The sequence below is a fragment of the Natrix helvetica genome (genome assembly GCF_964273705.1).
Source record: "Natrix helvetica genome assembly, chromosome: 7".
Classification (NCBI taxonomy): Eukaryota; Metazoa; Chordata; class Lepidosauria; order Squamata; family Natricidae; genus Natrix; species Natrix helvetica.
Genome location: NC_138558.1, coordinates 25,224,903 through 25,242,906, shown reverse-complemented (window position 1 = coordinate 25,242,906; position 18,004 = coordinate 25,224,903). Strand labels below are relative to the sequence as shown.

The following is an 18,004-nucleotide window of genomic DNA, read 5'->3' as shown; positions in this document are numbered from 1 at the left end:
GTAGCTCATTTTATCGTGCTTTGCTTTATTGCATTTCATAGATTTTGCCTTTTTTGTCAAGAGTTCTCCACCAGCAAAAATATTGTAACTCACTGAAGGCTCAGATGAGGCTTAGCATTTTTTTTTAGCAATACTGTAAAGTCTTTTTCAATTAAAGTATATACATTTTTAAGGACACATTGCTATTGCACATTCGATAGACTATATAGTGTAGTGTAAACATAACTTTTGTATGCATTGGAAAACTAAAACTTTGTGTGGTTCATTTCATAGGTAGTCTTCAACTTATCACCAATCACTTAGCGAGTATTTGAAATTACAACAGACCTTTCCAGAGCTACTTATGACCTGGGTTTGAAGTTGGAACAGCTGCCCCCCTGTGGTCACATGATAGAAATTTGGGCAGTCAGCAGTTGGCCTGCATTAATGGCTTTTTTCCAGGGTTCTGTGATCACATGACCACAATTTATGACTTTTTTTTTGCCAGAAATCAACTTTTACTTCCAAAAACATTCATTGCGGACAATGGATTGATTTAACAACTACAGTGTTCTCTAAATGACTGCAGTGGTTGCTTCATTATTGCTTCAAGAAAAGTAATAAAATCAGGCGCAATCATATGGCAACCCACTTAATGACCGGTCTGACGTACAATCATAATTCTGGGTTCAATTCCAGTTGTAAGTCAAGGTCTACATGAATTGCAATATTTGCTTTATTGCGATGGTCTAATACTTTCATTGGCATAAATAGATCTTTAGGTACCCCATTTTAAATTTACCTGTTTTAGGCAGAACCTATCATTCACAGGGATGCAGTGACTCAGTGGCTAAGACACTGAGCTTATCGATCAGAAAGATCAGCAGTTTGGCGGTTTGAATCCCTAGTGCCATGTAACAGAGTGAGCTTCTGTTACTTGTCCCAGCTTCTGCCAACCTAGCAGTTCAAAAGCATGTAAAAATGCAAGTAGAAAAATAGGAACCACCTTTGGTGGGAAGGTAACAGCGTTCTGTGTGCCTTCAGCATTTAATCATGCCGGCCACAAGACTACGGAGACGTCTTCGGATAGCGCTGGCTCTTTGGATTTGAAACGGAGATGAGCACCATGCCCTAGAGTCAGGAACGACTAGCACATATGTGCGAGGGGAACCTTTACCTTTACCTTATCATTTCCTGAGCCTGATAAACTGAAGAAGACTTTAGTTTTCTTTTTTTTTCAAATATCATGATCTTCTCCCACAAAGCATTTTTAAAATGGAGAGGATTTTTCAAAACTAGTGTTTGTGTCTTGTAAGAAAAACACATATTGATTATAGCAGTGGGGTCAAACTCATGTCGTCACGTATCAAAACTTTTTCCCCTTCACTAAAATGGGGGTGGAGGTGGCCAGCACATGACACATCCAGCCCGTGGGCCGCGGGTTTGACACCCCTGGATTAAATCATGGTTTGTCTACTGGAGTGTTAGGTCTGTGTGAAGTGACTTACAATTGCTTCAGCATAAGGATTCTATGGAAGGAAATGTAGCAGTGGTGGGTTGCAGGCGGTATGCCCAGGTACGGATGTACCGGAGCCTGTCCAGAGCACTGGGTACTGTTCCGGTACGGTGCTCCAGCGGGCCCACCCACCCACCCAGGCTCCTTACCTGTCTTTAAATTCTTTGGCGCTTCCGCACACATGCATGGCGCATACAGCACCTGCGCAATGCTCCGCTGAGCAGCTGGAGAGTTGCGGAGGCTCGTGGTGGTGTCACTGGACGGTAAGACACATGCGCGCGGTGCACCTGTGTGTGCACATGCTGCACGCGTTCATGTGGAGGATGCCGGGGCCCATTGCAACTGTACTGGTTGCAACGGGAACCCGAACCCACCATTGAAATGTAGTGACACTATTCACATTGTTTAAAGTAAGGGCCTATCTGATTTGACTCAATATATTCAGTGGCCCTGAACACCCTTCAGGCCAATGCTACAGGTGAGAGTTTGTCTGCACCTTTTCTTCCAGTGCTGGTTCAAATACTTCCAGGTTTGCTAACTTTGGGATGACCCACAATATGCCCTCAAATCATCCAGCCTTGAAGTCCTTCAGTGCGTAAAGCTATTGGAGAGAAGTCTGGAGTAAGCCTTGCTCTGCAGTGCTTACCAAAGAAGAAGATGCACGGCTTTTGCATGGACTGTTTGTCTTCTCCCTTGGCTAACGTTGCAGAAGATTTCCAACTTACCCCCTCCTGATCACTCACTTCCCCTTACCACAGAGAGCATGCTGTTTGCCTCTTTGCCAATTCCAAAGAGAGTGGAAAATCTTTGGTGCACTTCTGGTTGGTTCATGGTAGACCACTTTGACACAAGCATGAGCAATCTCCCCACACCTGCTGAAGCCATGAAGCAGAGGTAGATGAGGCCAATCTGGTGGCTTTCATAGTCTCTTACAACCTGGGAGTGTGTATTGCTTTGCAGATGGTGCTTCATTTGAACTTTTGTCAAAGTGAAGATTACCTTTGAAGCTTCACGGTTCTAGTGGTTTTTACAATAGGCACCTCTGAAAGGTGATTATGATGTTCACATGCTCTGATTATGATGTTCACATGCTACTATTGTTTTACTTCTTTATCATTTGGGTCACTTGCTAGCATTTAGATGATGGCAGCCATGCTTGATGCATACACACACACACACACACACACACACACACACAGAAACATTTTTGCTGATAAATAAATGAAGGGAGACTACTATAGATCTATTTCAAGCTATTTAGCTCTCATCAGCTAGCCATACCCTTGCTGATTCGAACTTGGGATTCCAGATATTTGGGCACACCAGGGCACACCAGGTGCTTTGCCAAAAAGAAAAAAAAACATTAAATTATTCCCTTGGCTCAGCTGATAAGGGAGGAGAGCTTGTGGCTTAGAGTTTAACACAACTACCTAATATGTAAAAATAGCCCAAGTTCAAATCCCAGCAAGGGTATGGCTAGCTGATGAGAGCTAAATAGCTTAAGTAGATCTATACTAGTCTCCCTTCATTTATTTATCAGCAAAAATGTAACACAAAATAGTTTGTCATGTAAGCAACTGCTAGAAGGCTCCTGGAGTGGGGCTGAAAGGCGAAAGGGAAGCAATATGCTCCCTCCCGCATTTGGGTACACCAGGTGCTTTGACAAAAAGAAAAAACCACACACACACACACACACACACATACACACACACACAAGAAGAGACAGATATTGCGATCTCTGGAACTTAAAATATATTACCCACTTAGCTTTCGTTAGCCTCTGCTAACATCGTCAGAGTGTAAAACCTACCATTGAAGAGATATCTGCATTTATACATCATTAATCAATTTGGCCATTGTGCACGATATATATATCACGTATGATTTGGTTTTGCAAAAAAACTTTCGTGGGTTGATTTAATTATATTAAACAATTTAATTGGTTGTTGGTTGAAGTAAAAAATACCATTACATGAATCAGAGAATCTTTAGGGCATTTTTCATTAAACAAGTTCAGCTGTAGTTTTTTTTTTCTTTTTTAATTAAGAGACATCCTAGCTCTGTTGCTTAAGGCTTTTTTCCTTCTTTTTTTTTTAAAGTTACATCTGAAGCATTGGTAAGAATCATTTGATACTTTTGCAGACAAATTACACAATTATCCAGCATTATGATATTTGTTAAGCATTTGTCTTTCTTGCTGCTATACTTGTTGGAAGGAATTACTTTTAATATCTAGAAAGGGACATTTTGTGCCTCTTTATAGTTACTGTTTCTTGTAACAAGCATAACAACTGCGTTAACAATGTAATATCTTAGACTACTTAGCAGAAAACTCTACATGTTCCATTGCAGTTAACAATTCCTCATTTCTTTCAAAGCCCATAAAGTGCATGTCAACATTTCAATCCTTAGCGATGGATTATTATTCATTGTTGGAACAATTTATCTAATTTATGGAAGGAAGATGGTCATGCGAAGATGGGCATTAGAATGTCAGCGGCCTCAACTCGTCCTCCATTAATTTAGCCTAAGCCAGTGTTTTTCAACCTTGACAACTTGAAGATGTCTGGACTTCAACTCCCAGAATTCCCCAGCCAGCATTCGCTGGCTGGGGAATTCTGGGACTTGAAGTCCAGACATCTTCAAGTTGCCAAGGTTGAAAAACACTGGCCTAAGCAACATGCTGAATAGTCACCTTATGGGGGAGAATCCTAAGTAGAAAAAGAAAACAAAAAGGCAACTTTTCTCCAGGAGTAGAGATGGCATCGCAAGCAGAGGTGGTTTTCAGCCACTTTGGACCGGTCCTGGCAAACCGGTAGCACCAACGATCAGTTGGCTCTGCCCACCTGCCCCTGCCCTATCCTGTCCTTTATTTCCTGCTTTCATCTCAATCGTGCAGCACAGCTGATTTCTACCCCTTGCTGTTCTACTTACTGTTGCTGACTTGGAAAGTAAGCAGCTGAGTTTTGAAACTAATCACAAAAGGAGACCGAATCCTCTAAACAGGAAACACTTGATTATTCACTGTTTTCAATTTTTATTAGGTAAAGGTAAAGGTTCCCCTTGCACATATGTACTAGTCATTTCTGACTCTAGGGGGCAGTGCTCATCTCCGTTTCAAAACCGAAGAGCCAGCGCTGTCCAAAGACGTCTCTGTGGTCATGTGGCCATCGTGACTAAATGCCGAACGTGCACAGAACGCTGTTACCTTCCCACCAAAGGTGGTTTCTATTTTTCTACTTGCATTTTTACATACTTTCGAACTGCTAGGTTGGGAGAAGTTGGGACACGTAACGGGAGCTCACTCCATTACGCTGCGCTAGGGATTCAAACTGCTAAACTGCTGATCTTTCTGATTGAAAAGTGCAGTGTCTTAGCTACTGAGCCACCACATCTAGTTTTTATTACTCATGGATAAAATGCTAATAAATAAAATGAGCCTGTGATAATGATCTTCTGAAGTTAGGAACAGCAAAATGAAACTATAGTAAATACCATAATACTGCAAAGAATAAATGATAGTCCAGCAATGTTTATTTAAACTAAGTCTTTGTAACTTACAACCTCAAGGCGATTTGCCCACCCACCCCCAAAAAGTCTTTTATGAAGCACCCAGGGTCCCTTTAAGCATTAAAAATCAATTTGCATTTTTAATGTGACATTGAAATTATGAAATACACAATATAAGACATCACTATTTTTATTTGTTTTTCTGAACTGTGCTCATTTTTTAAGTGTGGTCCCCAATCTCAAGGAAGTCATGTCCCCCAATATGTGTCAAATGTTCTTATGCACTGAACAATAAGGCAGCTTAAAATGTTAATTGCTTGCAATGACTCTTCTTTGCCAATAGAGGCTGCTATTAATACACAATGATAAAATGTAAGTTTGCATACCTGCAACAGCATTAATGTAATTTACTATTTTGATTTGTAATATTAGAACTACTTAATCTATTTGTTTTTTTAGTACGTGTGGAATAAAAAGTAGGAATAAATACATTTTTTTCTTTGTATTATGTCTACATTTAAATGTAGCCTCAACTAATCGCAATAATCTTTTTTGATATTCTGAGGTTTTTGACACTCATTGTGATTTCCCAAAGCAAAAACTTGTATACAAAATGGGAGCATAGGGCAGAAATCTATGCAATAGATCTAATCTATGCTCATTAAAATAACAAAAATTCTTGCGCTTACAGCTGTGAAGATTGTATTTATCCCTATATTGAAAAAAGGGCACACACAATTATGTCTCTTAGAAGAATAATTGCCCAAAACAGCATAAGGATACTGAGAATTGCAAACAAATGAAAACATAAGATGAAATAATTTAAAACTGGGTACCTAATAAACTGAGCAGACATATTCATGCCTACATATTCCCCATATTGATTCTAGGTACCAGTTTGCACTTGAAGACATGCACGGTGAACACCAGAGGAATGAAGCCCATACTTTTTCCATGATCCAGTGTGATGTAATGAATAGAATGGAAAAAACTTGGCGGTACAACCCAAAGCTTTATTTAGGAGAGAGAAACGTGTCTGTGTGTGTGCGTGTGTCTGTGTCTGTGACACTGTAGCCAGATTATCCTCTCCTACATCTGCAGACATCAAGGTACATTACAATGGTTTAGATTACTTGTGTACTTGGGAGTAAGACAGGTGACTTTGATAGAAATAAGCAAGAACTGATACATAAGCGAAGGGGGCTGAAACATGATTTAAGTCTTCGAAAGCAGGGTAGTATTTGGAAGCAACTCGGGAAAGCTTCTCTCCAATTCATTGGTCATAAGGAGGAGGGGGATCAGGAACAATCAGTTTCTGTTATTAAATATGCTTGCCTTTACTGTATTTTTTTTAAAAAAATCATCTGGCTTTCAAGAAGAGATTGGACTGCCATTTGGCAGAAATGGTGTAGGTAGGGTTTTCTGCTTGGGTATAGGGTTGGATTAGATGACCTACAAGGTCCCTTGCAACTCTGTTAATCTAATCTAATCTAGTCTAGTCTAGTCTTCTTCTGCAGCTGGTTTTTTCCTAGTCTGATCTATCTTGTGGGGATGATAGTTTTGCTACACTACTGATTATTTCAGGGACTGGAAATACAACCACTCAGGTGTATTACTGCACTTATATAAAAACATAAAAACTTCAGATTAAATTATCAATCAATATTTATTATCAATAAATCAATATTTATTCAGTCACAGAACAGCAAATAAAACAAATCATCATAATTAATTGAAGTAAAAGAGGAAGACATAACAGTCTGAAATATGTAAAAGAAGAGAGGAGATACCACAGTGGACTATACCAACTATAGAAGAGTTCTTGGCTGTGGTCAGTGAAGTTAAATCAGATTGATCAAATAGTGACAACTTAAAAATGATAGAACAACCAGGATGTTTAGTCAAGAATGGAGATACTTCCTGCATGGACAATATAAAAGAACCTGTTCCGTTACCTCAACTATCCCTCCACCTCATGGATACAAAAGGATGTTTTAGATCTTCTTCGGTAACAGCTCTTAGGAGCAGGGCATTAAATTTAGTCAAGGATAAAGTACAGGTTCCCTTCGCACATATATGCTAGTTCCCAAGTCTATTTGCATTTTTTACATTTTCTATTTGTATTTCAAACTCCTAGGTTGGCAGAAGCTGGGACAAATAATGGGAGCTCATTCCGTTACGCGGCACTAGGGATTCGAACTGCGTAACTGCTGTCCTTTCTGATCGACAAGCTCAGCGTCTTAGCCACTGCATCCCTTTAGTTAGATAAGCCTTTCTAAATTTTGGAACCGTTATGAAGCTTAGGTATCTGACTGGTCAGAGAAAGTATGCAAAATATTGTAGCTCAAAAATATTTTTCTGGGTGGAACTGATGAATCTGATTGCAGTTCTGATGGATAGCCCATTGTTTAAGGTCTGCTGATGCACTTCACAGTCCTTCAGGGTAAGAGCTGCCCGTGTAAAGCCATAGCATTGCAGTCCAGTAAGTATTGTCTGGCACCAAGAAAAGTGAAAGTCATGATTAAAGGGGTCAAATCAGCGGGGGGGGGAGCAAGTTTGAGCCATACGTTTTCTATTGAAAGTAGGCTGGCTTCAGGGCAAAATATCCCATTTGGAATGAAGATAGGGACTCAGTGGCTAAGATGCTGAGCTTGTTGATCAGTAAGGTCGGCAGTTTGGCAGTTCGAATCCCTAGTGCCAACGGCGTGAGCTCCTGTTACTTGTCCCAGCTTCCACCAACCTAGCAGTTCAAAAGCACGTAAAAATGCAAGTAGAAAAATAGGGACCACCTTGGTGGGAAGATAACAGCATTCCGTGTGCCTTTGGCATTTAGTCATCAGGTACTAAACCCGATGACTAAATGCCAAAGGCGCATTAGAGGTCGGGAACGACTAGCACATATGCGCGAGGGGAACCTTTACCTTTATCTTTAGATCTTAGAAGCGAGAACTAAACTCTTTCAAGAGAAAGAAATAACCTGAACTCCAAAGAGACACTGGGCTCGGATCTCAGCCGAGAAAAAAAATTAATTGCTCTAGGTATATTTCAGCTCCTTTGGAGAAGTGGAAAGATTGTAAAGTTGATGCTGTTTTTGTGCATTTAAGCTGACATAATGGGACTTAAAGCTGGTGTGGGATTTATGGTTGCCTGCCACATGGAAAACAATATCCAGATATTTCAAGGTCTTAATTTGCTCTACTGGATGATTGTTTAGTATCAGACACGTCCCTTGGTTTTGGACTAATTAATTCATAACTGTTTTTCTTAGCAGTGCTCAGCTGCTGTATAAAGTGCCCATTTCAGAAAGAGTAAATTATTTGCTTATAAAACTGTATAGTAGCCTTTTTCATTGTTAAAATCCAATCTCCAATGGCTGATTTTTTTTCAGGATTGTCCAAATGTGTGAGAGATTTGAGTGTTTGCATATAGAATTATATGGTACATGGAGGTGAGAGCCAGACATTAAAAAATAAATTAAAAAATAGGTGCCGATGCTATAACATAAAACCAAAGAAGCAGTACCCACCAATTAAAATGTTGCCGACTCCTCTTTTGAGTGATAACAGCTTTTCAGGGTTCAAGATGAGAATTCTTAGATCAAGCCTGCTACCAAAGATTCTTTAGCTGAAATTTTGGAATCTGCATTTTTTTCTTGCCATAGATATAATCTTTATCAAAGCTATGGGTTTCTCAAAGTCACTTTAAAACAGAGGTGTCAAACTCAAGGATCCGGGGACCCAGTAGCTTAGATCTGGCCTGCGGGATTGTCCTGGAAACAGCGGACTAGCCCGTGGTGCCTCTGCTAGCGAAAACATAGCTCCCAAGGGCTGCAGGCACATCTCCCAAGCTATGTTTTCGCTGGCAGAGGGTTGCAGGAGGCTGTTGCAGCCAAAAATGGAGCTCATTTTGCTGGCAGAGTGCTCAGGCCACCACAGGCGCCCCGACATGAGTGATCTCGAGCTGGCAATGACCACCCCAGCCACACTCATCCTGGCTCCTTGAGGTCAATCAAATCCCTGATGTGACCCTCAATGAAATCGAGTTTGACACCCCTGTTTTAGACTAACAACTTTATTCTGTCTGTCTGCCTCTCAAAGTTTTGTGATTTCTCCCCTCCTCCCTGCCAACTTTGGATTGTGCTTTTATTTCGTAACAGAATATATACATATTATCTTCTTTTTTTTCTGAATAGAGGTAAAGCCCTCCCTTTGGAATGGATTCTCTGAAGTTTTATTTGGAAGGGCCTCCTGAACACATGGAATAATAAATATTTTTGTATAAAAGTTTCGTTTTCAGCGTGGCGAATATGTGGTTAAGTACAAACTTCAGTAATGCTCGTAAACGTAATGGAGATCCTATAATTATGTTTGTGCAAATGACAATTTTACGTTTTGTCCAATTAAAATGTGAACAAATGTTCTAAGAGATTAGAAACATTTATAGGAACATTTAAGAATGACTTGCTGGCTATTTTCAATATATATTTCAATAAATTAAGGTATTTCAAAGTTGACAGATCAGTCAAAATCTAAATGCAGTATTTCTGCAAATTACCATGTTGGTGTGATTTTTTTAAAAAAAAAACCTAAGAATTTTCATGAGGACTGAGACACAATTATACAAAGTTTGGCTACGCTGAATCTTCAAGCCAGGTTGCTATGTCACCTCGGTATTGTTTTAGCCATTCGATGTTGCTCTTTGTAGTTTCCAAAGCTTGCTTTCTTGAGGCTTCTCCTGCTCCAGCATCAGGATATCTCTCAAAGAAATTTTCCATCTTAAGAAGATAAAACATGTGCAAATATTAACAACATAGAACTGGTTTCTCGGAAGCGCAAACGGTTTCGTGTATCTCCAGTTTGCAGAATCTACAAGTCAATAATTATCAAATATATTTTGTAAATAGGCTTTGAGCTTGGTTATACCTGGTGGGTTGTTAGGCATCTAAGTTTAACACTTTGGAATGAAGCCTGAATTCTGAAGCAGATCAGACTAATTCAAAACAGATTATAATTTACACGACATAGAGTGAACACTTTTTATCACACCTGATTTTGATTTCAAGTTTCACTCCTGATTTGTACTAGAATTTTGGTGCATTATGGTTGTCATGCTAAAATTTACTGGTTGAAAGACATAACAGGGTGGGGAGAAGGAGGAGACTGAATTTAGTGACCAAGATGTACACCTCAACTCAAAGAGACCCTTCCAATCACTCTGGTTCAAGTGACTCATGTCATCCTATCAGCAGAAATCTGATAGCCAAAGACAACTTTGGTTTTACCATTCACACCATCTGATTTTTTTACTAGACTTTCACCCGTCATTGTGTGATAGCCGTTTGATGTGTTGTCTTAACTAGCTGATAGGAAAAGACCAATGAGCCAATCTTTTAGTTTTCTGATGATTTTGAACATCAGATGCACAAGATGTGTATTATCAAATGTTATCATCATTAACTCCTCTGCTATTTAGCTGTTTTACATTTTCCAAAGATATTCTTCACGAAAGTGCCATTTTTCTGCAAAATCTCCCCACAAAGCAAGGACCTTATAGAACTTAAAACTGTTATTTTTTAAGTAGCAAAACTTGAAAGTCCTTGCAATTGATTTCTAAATTTGGCATGACTCATCTCCTTTAGTGGTCTAGCTTTTCTTTAATTTATATTTTGTTCTGATTTTTTCTTTAAAAAAAGAGTTACTTACTTGCTAACGTTCCTCTTTTCATTTTAAAGAATAATTATGTCTGAACTAGGAAATGCCCCACACAGAAGTTAGACTATTCACAGACTGTAAGCATTCTTGGTTATAACTTCCCATATTTTTTTACTTCTTTAAGAATAGCTAATGAGTTGCTTGGTTTGGATTGTGATAGTACTGGGCAGGGGTGAAATTCAGCAGGTTCTGACAGGTTCTGAGGAACAGGTAGTGGAAATTTTGAGTAGTTTGGAGAACCGGGAAATACCATCTCTGGCTGGCCACAGAGTGGGGTGGGAATGGAGATTTTGCAGTATCCTTCCCCTGCCACCCCCACCATGCTACACCCACAGAACTGGTAGTAAAAAAAAATTGAATTTCACCACTGGTACTGGGGTATGTACAGGCCCTACTCTTGGTTTCCATGTACATTCTAAATTATTCCCCACCTTAAACTGAGTGAGTCATACAATTTTCAGGGACTATTTACAGGAAAACTAGAAAGAATGGAAAAGAACAAGACTTTCTGACAAACGGGGAAAACAAAGAAAGATGACACATGAGCTTGGTGGCCATATAAGTCCTAAAAATAAATACATTTAGGATGGATTAGGAAACTTTATTGCCAGCAAGGACTGCAATTTCTTTTTCTTTTCTTTTTTCTTTTTTTATCTTTTGAGGGTTGCAACAAACTTGAGGCTTGTGGCTGGATATGAAATTTTTCCCTTGATTTGTTATTGTTTTATTTTACTTTGTTTTGTGGAGGAGGAAGGGAGTTAGAGTTGATTGGCTTATATTGTACAGGAAGTCCTTTGGGGAACTGTGGCCTTCTGTGGTAGCTTTGAGCTGAACGGTACTGCTGTATGTATTGTAGTATTTTGTTTGCCACGAAAAAATGGCAGGAGCAATATTCCTATTAGATTTCCATTACCAAGTTCTTGTTCTGGTTTTATCATTCTAGTTAATGCTTATATACATGCCCAATAAAATGGTTTCATTTTGAAGTGTTACGAGACTATATAATCAGAACTCGGCAAAAGTTTATGGGTTGCCAGTGCAACAATCAAGAAATCCCTCGCCCCTATCAATATCCATCTCATTAAATAGAAGAGGAATGAGGAATAGTCCCTTGGCAGTTTTCATATTTAGAAAATTGGATAGCTGCACAGTAACAAGCCACATTGTGTCTTACCTGCCAAAGCTGGAGCTCTGTGTTAAATGTGCCTGATATTCTTGATATTAGGCGGCCAAGATTTCTATCATTAAGAGTGTATCTGTGAAAAAAGAAGATATTCATATTTGGCAATAGCAATAGCAAATATGAATATGAAGATATTCATATTTGACAATAGCAATATAAGCAAGACTTATATACCGCTTCGTGGTGATTTACAGCCCTCTCTAAGTGGTTTACAGAGTCAGCATATTGCACCCAACAATCTGGGTCCTCATTTTACTGGCATCAGAAGGATGGAAGGCTGCGTCAACCTTGAGACAGTCAGAATTGAACTGCTGGCATTTAGCCTGCAGTACTGCTTTCTAACCACTGTGCCACCACAACTCCTTATGCATCCTTATTTATGCATGCAAAACGTGGTGGCTACTACATATTGGCTTTCAAGATAAAATAATTAGTAGAAACAGAATCATCATCATCATCTCTCAGCTAATGGCCACTTGATAAGGGCCGTTTTTGGGAGGTCTGCAGAGTGCAAAAACTTTTTTAAAAAATTTGCCTCTTCAAAATCTTGGTGTGTCTTATACTCCGAAAAATATGGTATTTCTAAATTGAGCAAATAACAATCTAAAGATGTTCTGTTTTCATAAAACAGAAAACAACCAAATGAAGGGAATTTATCTTCCAGCCTGGATAGCATGTGGAGAAGTTAAAATCCGATATTCTTCTATTTAGGGGGGTTATTTTTCAACAAAAATCAAAGTGGCTTCCAAAAGAGAATGAAGTGCCTACGGAGCCAGCACTTACCGTTTGACCAAATACTCCCAGTTGAGCCGTACCCAGTCCCATGCCATGGTTTTGCCATAACTATTAAAGGAGATGTATCTCAAGACCGTGAACACATCTTGACTTCTTATGAGAGTGGTATCTTTGATGAGATTTAAGAATCTAGAAACGAAACAAGCAATTGTATCTGATGATTTGCACTTCATTAGGATTGTATAGAAAATGACATTTAAACAGCAATTTTGGTCTATGCCAGTAGTGGATTTCAAATTTTTTTAGAACCTCTTCTGTAGGTGTTGCCTGCTTTGTGGGAGTTGCTTGCCGGCCATGTGACTAGGTGGGAGTGGCTTGCCAGCCATGTGATCAAGTGGGAGTGGCTTGGCAGTCATGTAACTGCATGGGCGTGGCCAACTTTAAAATGTGGTGAAACTCACTTAACAACACTCTTGCTTAGCAACCAAAATATTGGCTCAGAAACTCTGGCATTTGAAGCCCACAAGTCTTAAAGCTGTCAAGTTACAAAACCCTTGCAGTCCTAACCCTTTAGAAAAAAAACCCCAGGGGTGTTCAAACTTGGCAGCTTTAAGACTTGTGGACTTCAACTCCCAGAATTCCTCCTCTCACTCTTCATCTTGATGATGTGCGGACGGGGGGAGGGAGCTGGAAGCGGTGCTAAATGGCACTGTAGATTTGTGGAACCTCTTCTATAGAAGAGGTTAGAACTGGCAGGAACCCACCACTGGTGCATGCACACCTGAGGCTCTCCCGTGCAGTGCTAAAAAAGGAACATTTTGAAGCCTTCCAAGTCTGCAAAGGTAAGTAGAACAGCATGGAGTGGGGAGGGGGAATCTGCTGTGCCACGCGATTTAGATTAGCTAGAAAGCAGGAAATCTGATAATTCTAGCTAATATAAATCACACGTCACAGCTGATCGTCACCCAGCTGATCATCGGAAATACCAGTTCACCCGAACCAGTAGCATGTTTTACTACTGGTTCAGGTGAACCAGTCCAAACCGGTAGCATTTCATCCCTGGTTATGATTCAGGCACTGTCCAAAGTCACTTGTGCCTCTTGGTTGTTTGGACAAAACACAACTAGCACTCCCTTTCTGTTCAGTTTGCAAGATTATGGTGCTTATGCTGATTTAGGGAAGATGTCCATTATTTTTCTTGTTGATTAAAGAATCCCCAGATCAATTTCAAGGAACTTTGCAGTTCACAGGCAGCAAAACACAGCATAAGTATAATCTTTATTGTCATTGTACTTAAATACAACGAAATTGGTTCAAAGCTACTGCTTTAGCAGCTTGATTGTAAGCGGAAAGAGACAGAAATAAAATGAGATAGGGGAAATATTAGAATATAAGTTTTATAGAATAAATAAAAATAATAGATAGAAAGATTAGTAGTTTACAGATGTTTGGCATTTTTTTTAAAAAAAATGTATGTTTAAACAATATAATGGGGATTACTTAAATGCGATAAATGTGATAGAGATTATTGTTACCATGAATTGGATGAATATGAATGATACCCAGAACCAATTTTATTCATACGCAATAGAAAAATGTTTAGATTGAACAAGAAAGATAGAGATGAAGATATAGATAAGGATGAGAAGTTAGGCATTTTTTGTTGGTAACAATACAGTGAGGATTACTTAAATTTGATAAATGTGATAGAGATTACTAATATTGGTACTGTGAATTGGATTAATATGAATGATAACTAGAACCAACTCTGTTCACACCCAAGATGGATGTATAAATAATAATAATAATAATAATAATAATAATAATAATAATAATAATAATAATAATAATAATAATAATAATAATAATAGGAAAACTACTGCTTTAGGCAAGCCTGTGTATGTGAAACCATAACTCATGTCCCCAGTGTAAAAACGTTGGTGAAAAACTTGTTAGAAAGATAGCATTATATCTATTGGGAGATTAATCACAGATTCTTTTAAGAAACACCTGCTTCCTGCTAAACGTTTATGCCTACCAAGAATGCTCAGAGCAGGGACGTGCGGTCAGGGGAGGCAGGGGAGGCAGAGCCTCACCTCTCTTCATGAAATAATAGTATATAATATTATATACTATATATATATACATCCGTCCGGCCGCGCCCGGCAGCTGTGGAGGGCGGAGGCAGAAATGTTGTCGGTGCTCCCGGATGACGAAGGGACAAAAGCGACTGGGGAACGACGAGAACCTTCCTGCCTCTGCTGGATTTCGCGCACTCCTCGCAACTGCAATATGCAGTCGCGAGGAGCGCGCAAAGTCCAGCAGAGGCAGGAAGGTTCTCGTCGTTCCCCAGTCGCTTTCAAGGACTGCGGAGCGTGAGCCGGCGGAGCACGCTCAGGAAGGCGGGGAATGGGATTCGTGTGCTGGAGGCTGAGGCAGCCTGAGCCTCCAGCACACGTGGTCCCATTCCCCGCCTTCCTGATGACATCACCAGCCTCACCAGCCATAAACCTCACCGCACGTCACTGGCTCAGAGTCTCTGCTTTGCCTTCCTGCACCAATCCTTTTTTGTGGCTTTGAGAACTAGGGTTTAAGAACAGCAAACAGATACCTCTAATTCGCGCACACAGAGAGGGACTTCTCCGGGTGCCGTCCGCCAAACAGTGTCGGGGGGCGACACCCAGGAGCAGAGCCTTCTCTGTGATGGGCCCAGCCCTGTGGAATGACCTCCCCCGCGACATCAGGATTACTTCCGATCTCCGCTCCTTCCGTGTACAGCTGAAGACCCACCTCTTTCAATTATCCGGCCTGGCTCAATCGCAATCGTAATTTTCCCATTCCTCCAAACTGTTTTTTAAATTGTCCTTAAATATTAATTTTTTGGGTTTTTACAATTGGGGTATTTTAAAGCTGATTTTTAACTGTCTATTGATGTAATTTGTTTCCTCCTCCGTGTATGTATGTGTGTTGTGTATGTATGTAAGTTTGGTGTTGTTATATATTTTTTATGTTTTATGCTCCATTGTACGCCGCCCCGAGTCCTACTTGGAAAGGGAGCGGCTAATAAATCCAAATTTATTATTATTATTATTTATAATATAGAAAGTTAAAGGTAATTTAAAGAAACCTGTTCAGCAGAGTTATGTTTTTCACTGATGCCAGGCCATAGAGAAGCTTCTCCTTTTCTTGAGCTAATGTTGCAGTTGTGTACTGATGAAACATATAATTCCAGGCTTTCTCGTCACCTGAGTGCTGCATCCCAAAACGGTACACCAGGAGGCGGATGTTGACATCTAGCCTAACATGGAAGAGAATGATACTGTTAGCGAAAGAGGCCTATCGTCCATGCCACTTTGCCCATGGACACCATCTGCCCATAAATACATATAGTCACCTTGTTCCATTCATCCAATTATCAAACTGTGAAGAGGCATTCGCCAAAGCCTGTGGGTCATTCATATTGCATGCGAATTCCAAAACAGTTGACCGAAGGAGGCTGGAGAAAAGGACGAAGGAAAACTAAGTTTTATTTGCTTGGAATACGCTATAGTTCATGTATTAAACTCAATACATGTAAACATATTAAACCTACACCCATTCAACCCTCAAACAGCAGTGCTAAAGGACACATGGTAGTTCATTTCTGAAAATGAGGGGTGGGGTCTGAAAAGCAGAGGGTGGAGTTTAAGACAGGAACTTTTGTAGGAGGGAGGGGGAAACCCCATATGGTCTGTGTCCCTCTAGATCAGGGTTCAGTAACACGCGGCTCTGGAGCTGCATGTGGTTCTTTCATCCATCTTCTGTGGCTCCCTGTCACCAGTTGGTAAAAGGAAAAAGGACGGCATTCTAAGAGGAGACTCTATGGTGGAGGAATTGGACTTTTGGTCAGCAGGGGAAAAAAGGACACAGTGCTAGGAGGAGACTCTATGGTGGGGGAACCAGACTTCTGGTCAGCTCCAGAATTGAACAGGGGGCTTTGTGGCTCTTTGAGTGTTTAAGGTTGCTGAATCCTGCTCTAGATATTCTATACGGTGCTTATAGAAGCTTTCTTCATGCATTCAAGCTAATTATTTGTTCTGCAGGAGTTCTAAAGGGAATGTATATTCAAATTAGATTGAATATACAGGTAGCCCTCGATTTACGGCCACAATTGAGCCCAAAATGTATGCCGCTGAGACATTTGTTAAGTGAGCTTTGCCCCATTTTGCGACTTTTCCTGCCACATCTACAGTTGTTAAGTTAGTAACATGGTTGTTAAGGAGATCACATGACCCTGGGATACTATAACCGTCACAAATATGAACTAGTTGTCAAGCATCCAAATGTAAATCACGTCGCCCTGGGGATGCTGCAATGTCATACGCTTGAAACACGGTCATAAGTCACTTTTTTCAGTGCCGTTGTAACTTTGAACAGTCACTGAATGAGCTGTTTTAAGTCGAGGACTACCTGTCAATAAACCAGCGTATGCAGTCGAGGACCTGAATAAAGGATGCACACCCATTGAGAGTTGTACACCAGTGGTGGGTTCCGGATCCTGTTCCAACCAATACGGTTGGAACAGGGCCGGCGTCATCCACATGGACGCGTGGAATTTGCAAATATGCATGCAGTGCGTGAATGCATCGTACCTGCCTACGATGCCTCCGCAAGCCTCTGCGATGCTTCAGCTGCTTGGCAGAGCTTCACGCAGGTGCCGTACGTGCCATGCACATGCGCAGAAGCACCAAAGGCTTAAAGGATAGGTAAGGAGCTCGGGCAGACAGGGGGCCCTCTGGAGCACCATACCGGAATGGTACCCGGTGCTCCAGGCAGGCTTCCGTACGCCTATAACGGGGTGTACCGCCTGCAACCCACCACTGTTGCACACCCATTTAAGTAACCAAAAAGTCAGATCCCAATTACAGATCTCCTTCAGGGCATATGAAGGTCAAGATGAGAAAGAAAGGGAAGCAGGAGCCAATAGAGGTACTACGTGCTTACAATGGAAAGCTTGAAAAAAATCCAATATTTGCTGTGTGATTCATCTGATCATGCAGCTACTTTGGAAAATGAACAAAATGTTTGTCACGTAAAGGAACTTTTGACACTGGAGGATATTGATTTGATTATCGCATCATATTCCTTCTAGAGAAATGTTAGATTACTGCATGCCCTATCATATTGTCCCAGGGTGGATCAAAAGCTTCGGGAGGCAGGCTCGGATCAATGTTGATGATGAAATTAAGAGCGAGGGAAGGTGGAAAGAACTATCAGTCAACGAGAATTGTACAGTTACACCAATTGCGCTACACTCTTTTTTACAGTGAAAAGATGCGGAAGCAACACTAGAAAACCCAAGAAATGTATCAATGAAAGAAACAGTGTCCA

At 40.5% G+C, this 18,004-nt stretch overlaps 1 protein-coding gene across 1 annotated transcript in view; it reads right to left on the bottom strand.

The window, feature by feature from the left end:
- Positions 1–6,670: 6,670 nt before the first annotated feature.
- ENPEP (glutamyl aminopeptidase) overlaps positions 6,671–18,004 on the bottom strand; it is a 61,093-nt gene continuing 49,759 nt past the window's right edge. Inside the window, exons 16-20 of the mRNA XM_081959562.1 lie at positions 16,029–16,130; positions 15,762–15,932; positions 12,683–12,823; positions 11,891–11,972; positions 6,671–9,779 (exon numbers count right to left, since the gene is read on the bottom strand). Of these exons, the coding sequence (XP_081815688.1) occupies positions 9,636–9,779; positions 11,891–11,972; positions 12,683–12,823; positions 15,762–15,932; positions 16,029–16,130 (640 nt within the window). The 3' untranslated portion in view covers positions 6,671–9,635. The remainder of the gene's footprint in view (positions 9,780–11,890; positions 11,973–12,682; positions 12,824–15,761; positions 15,933–16,028; positions 16,131–18,004) is intronic.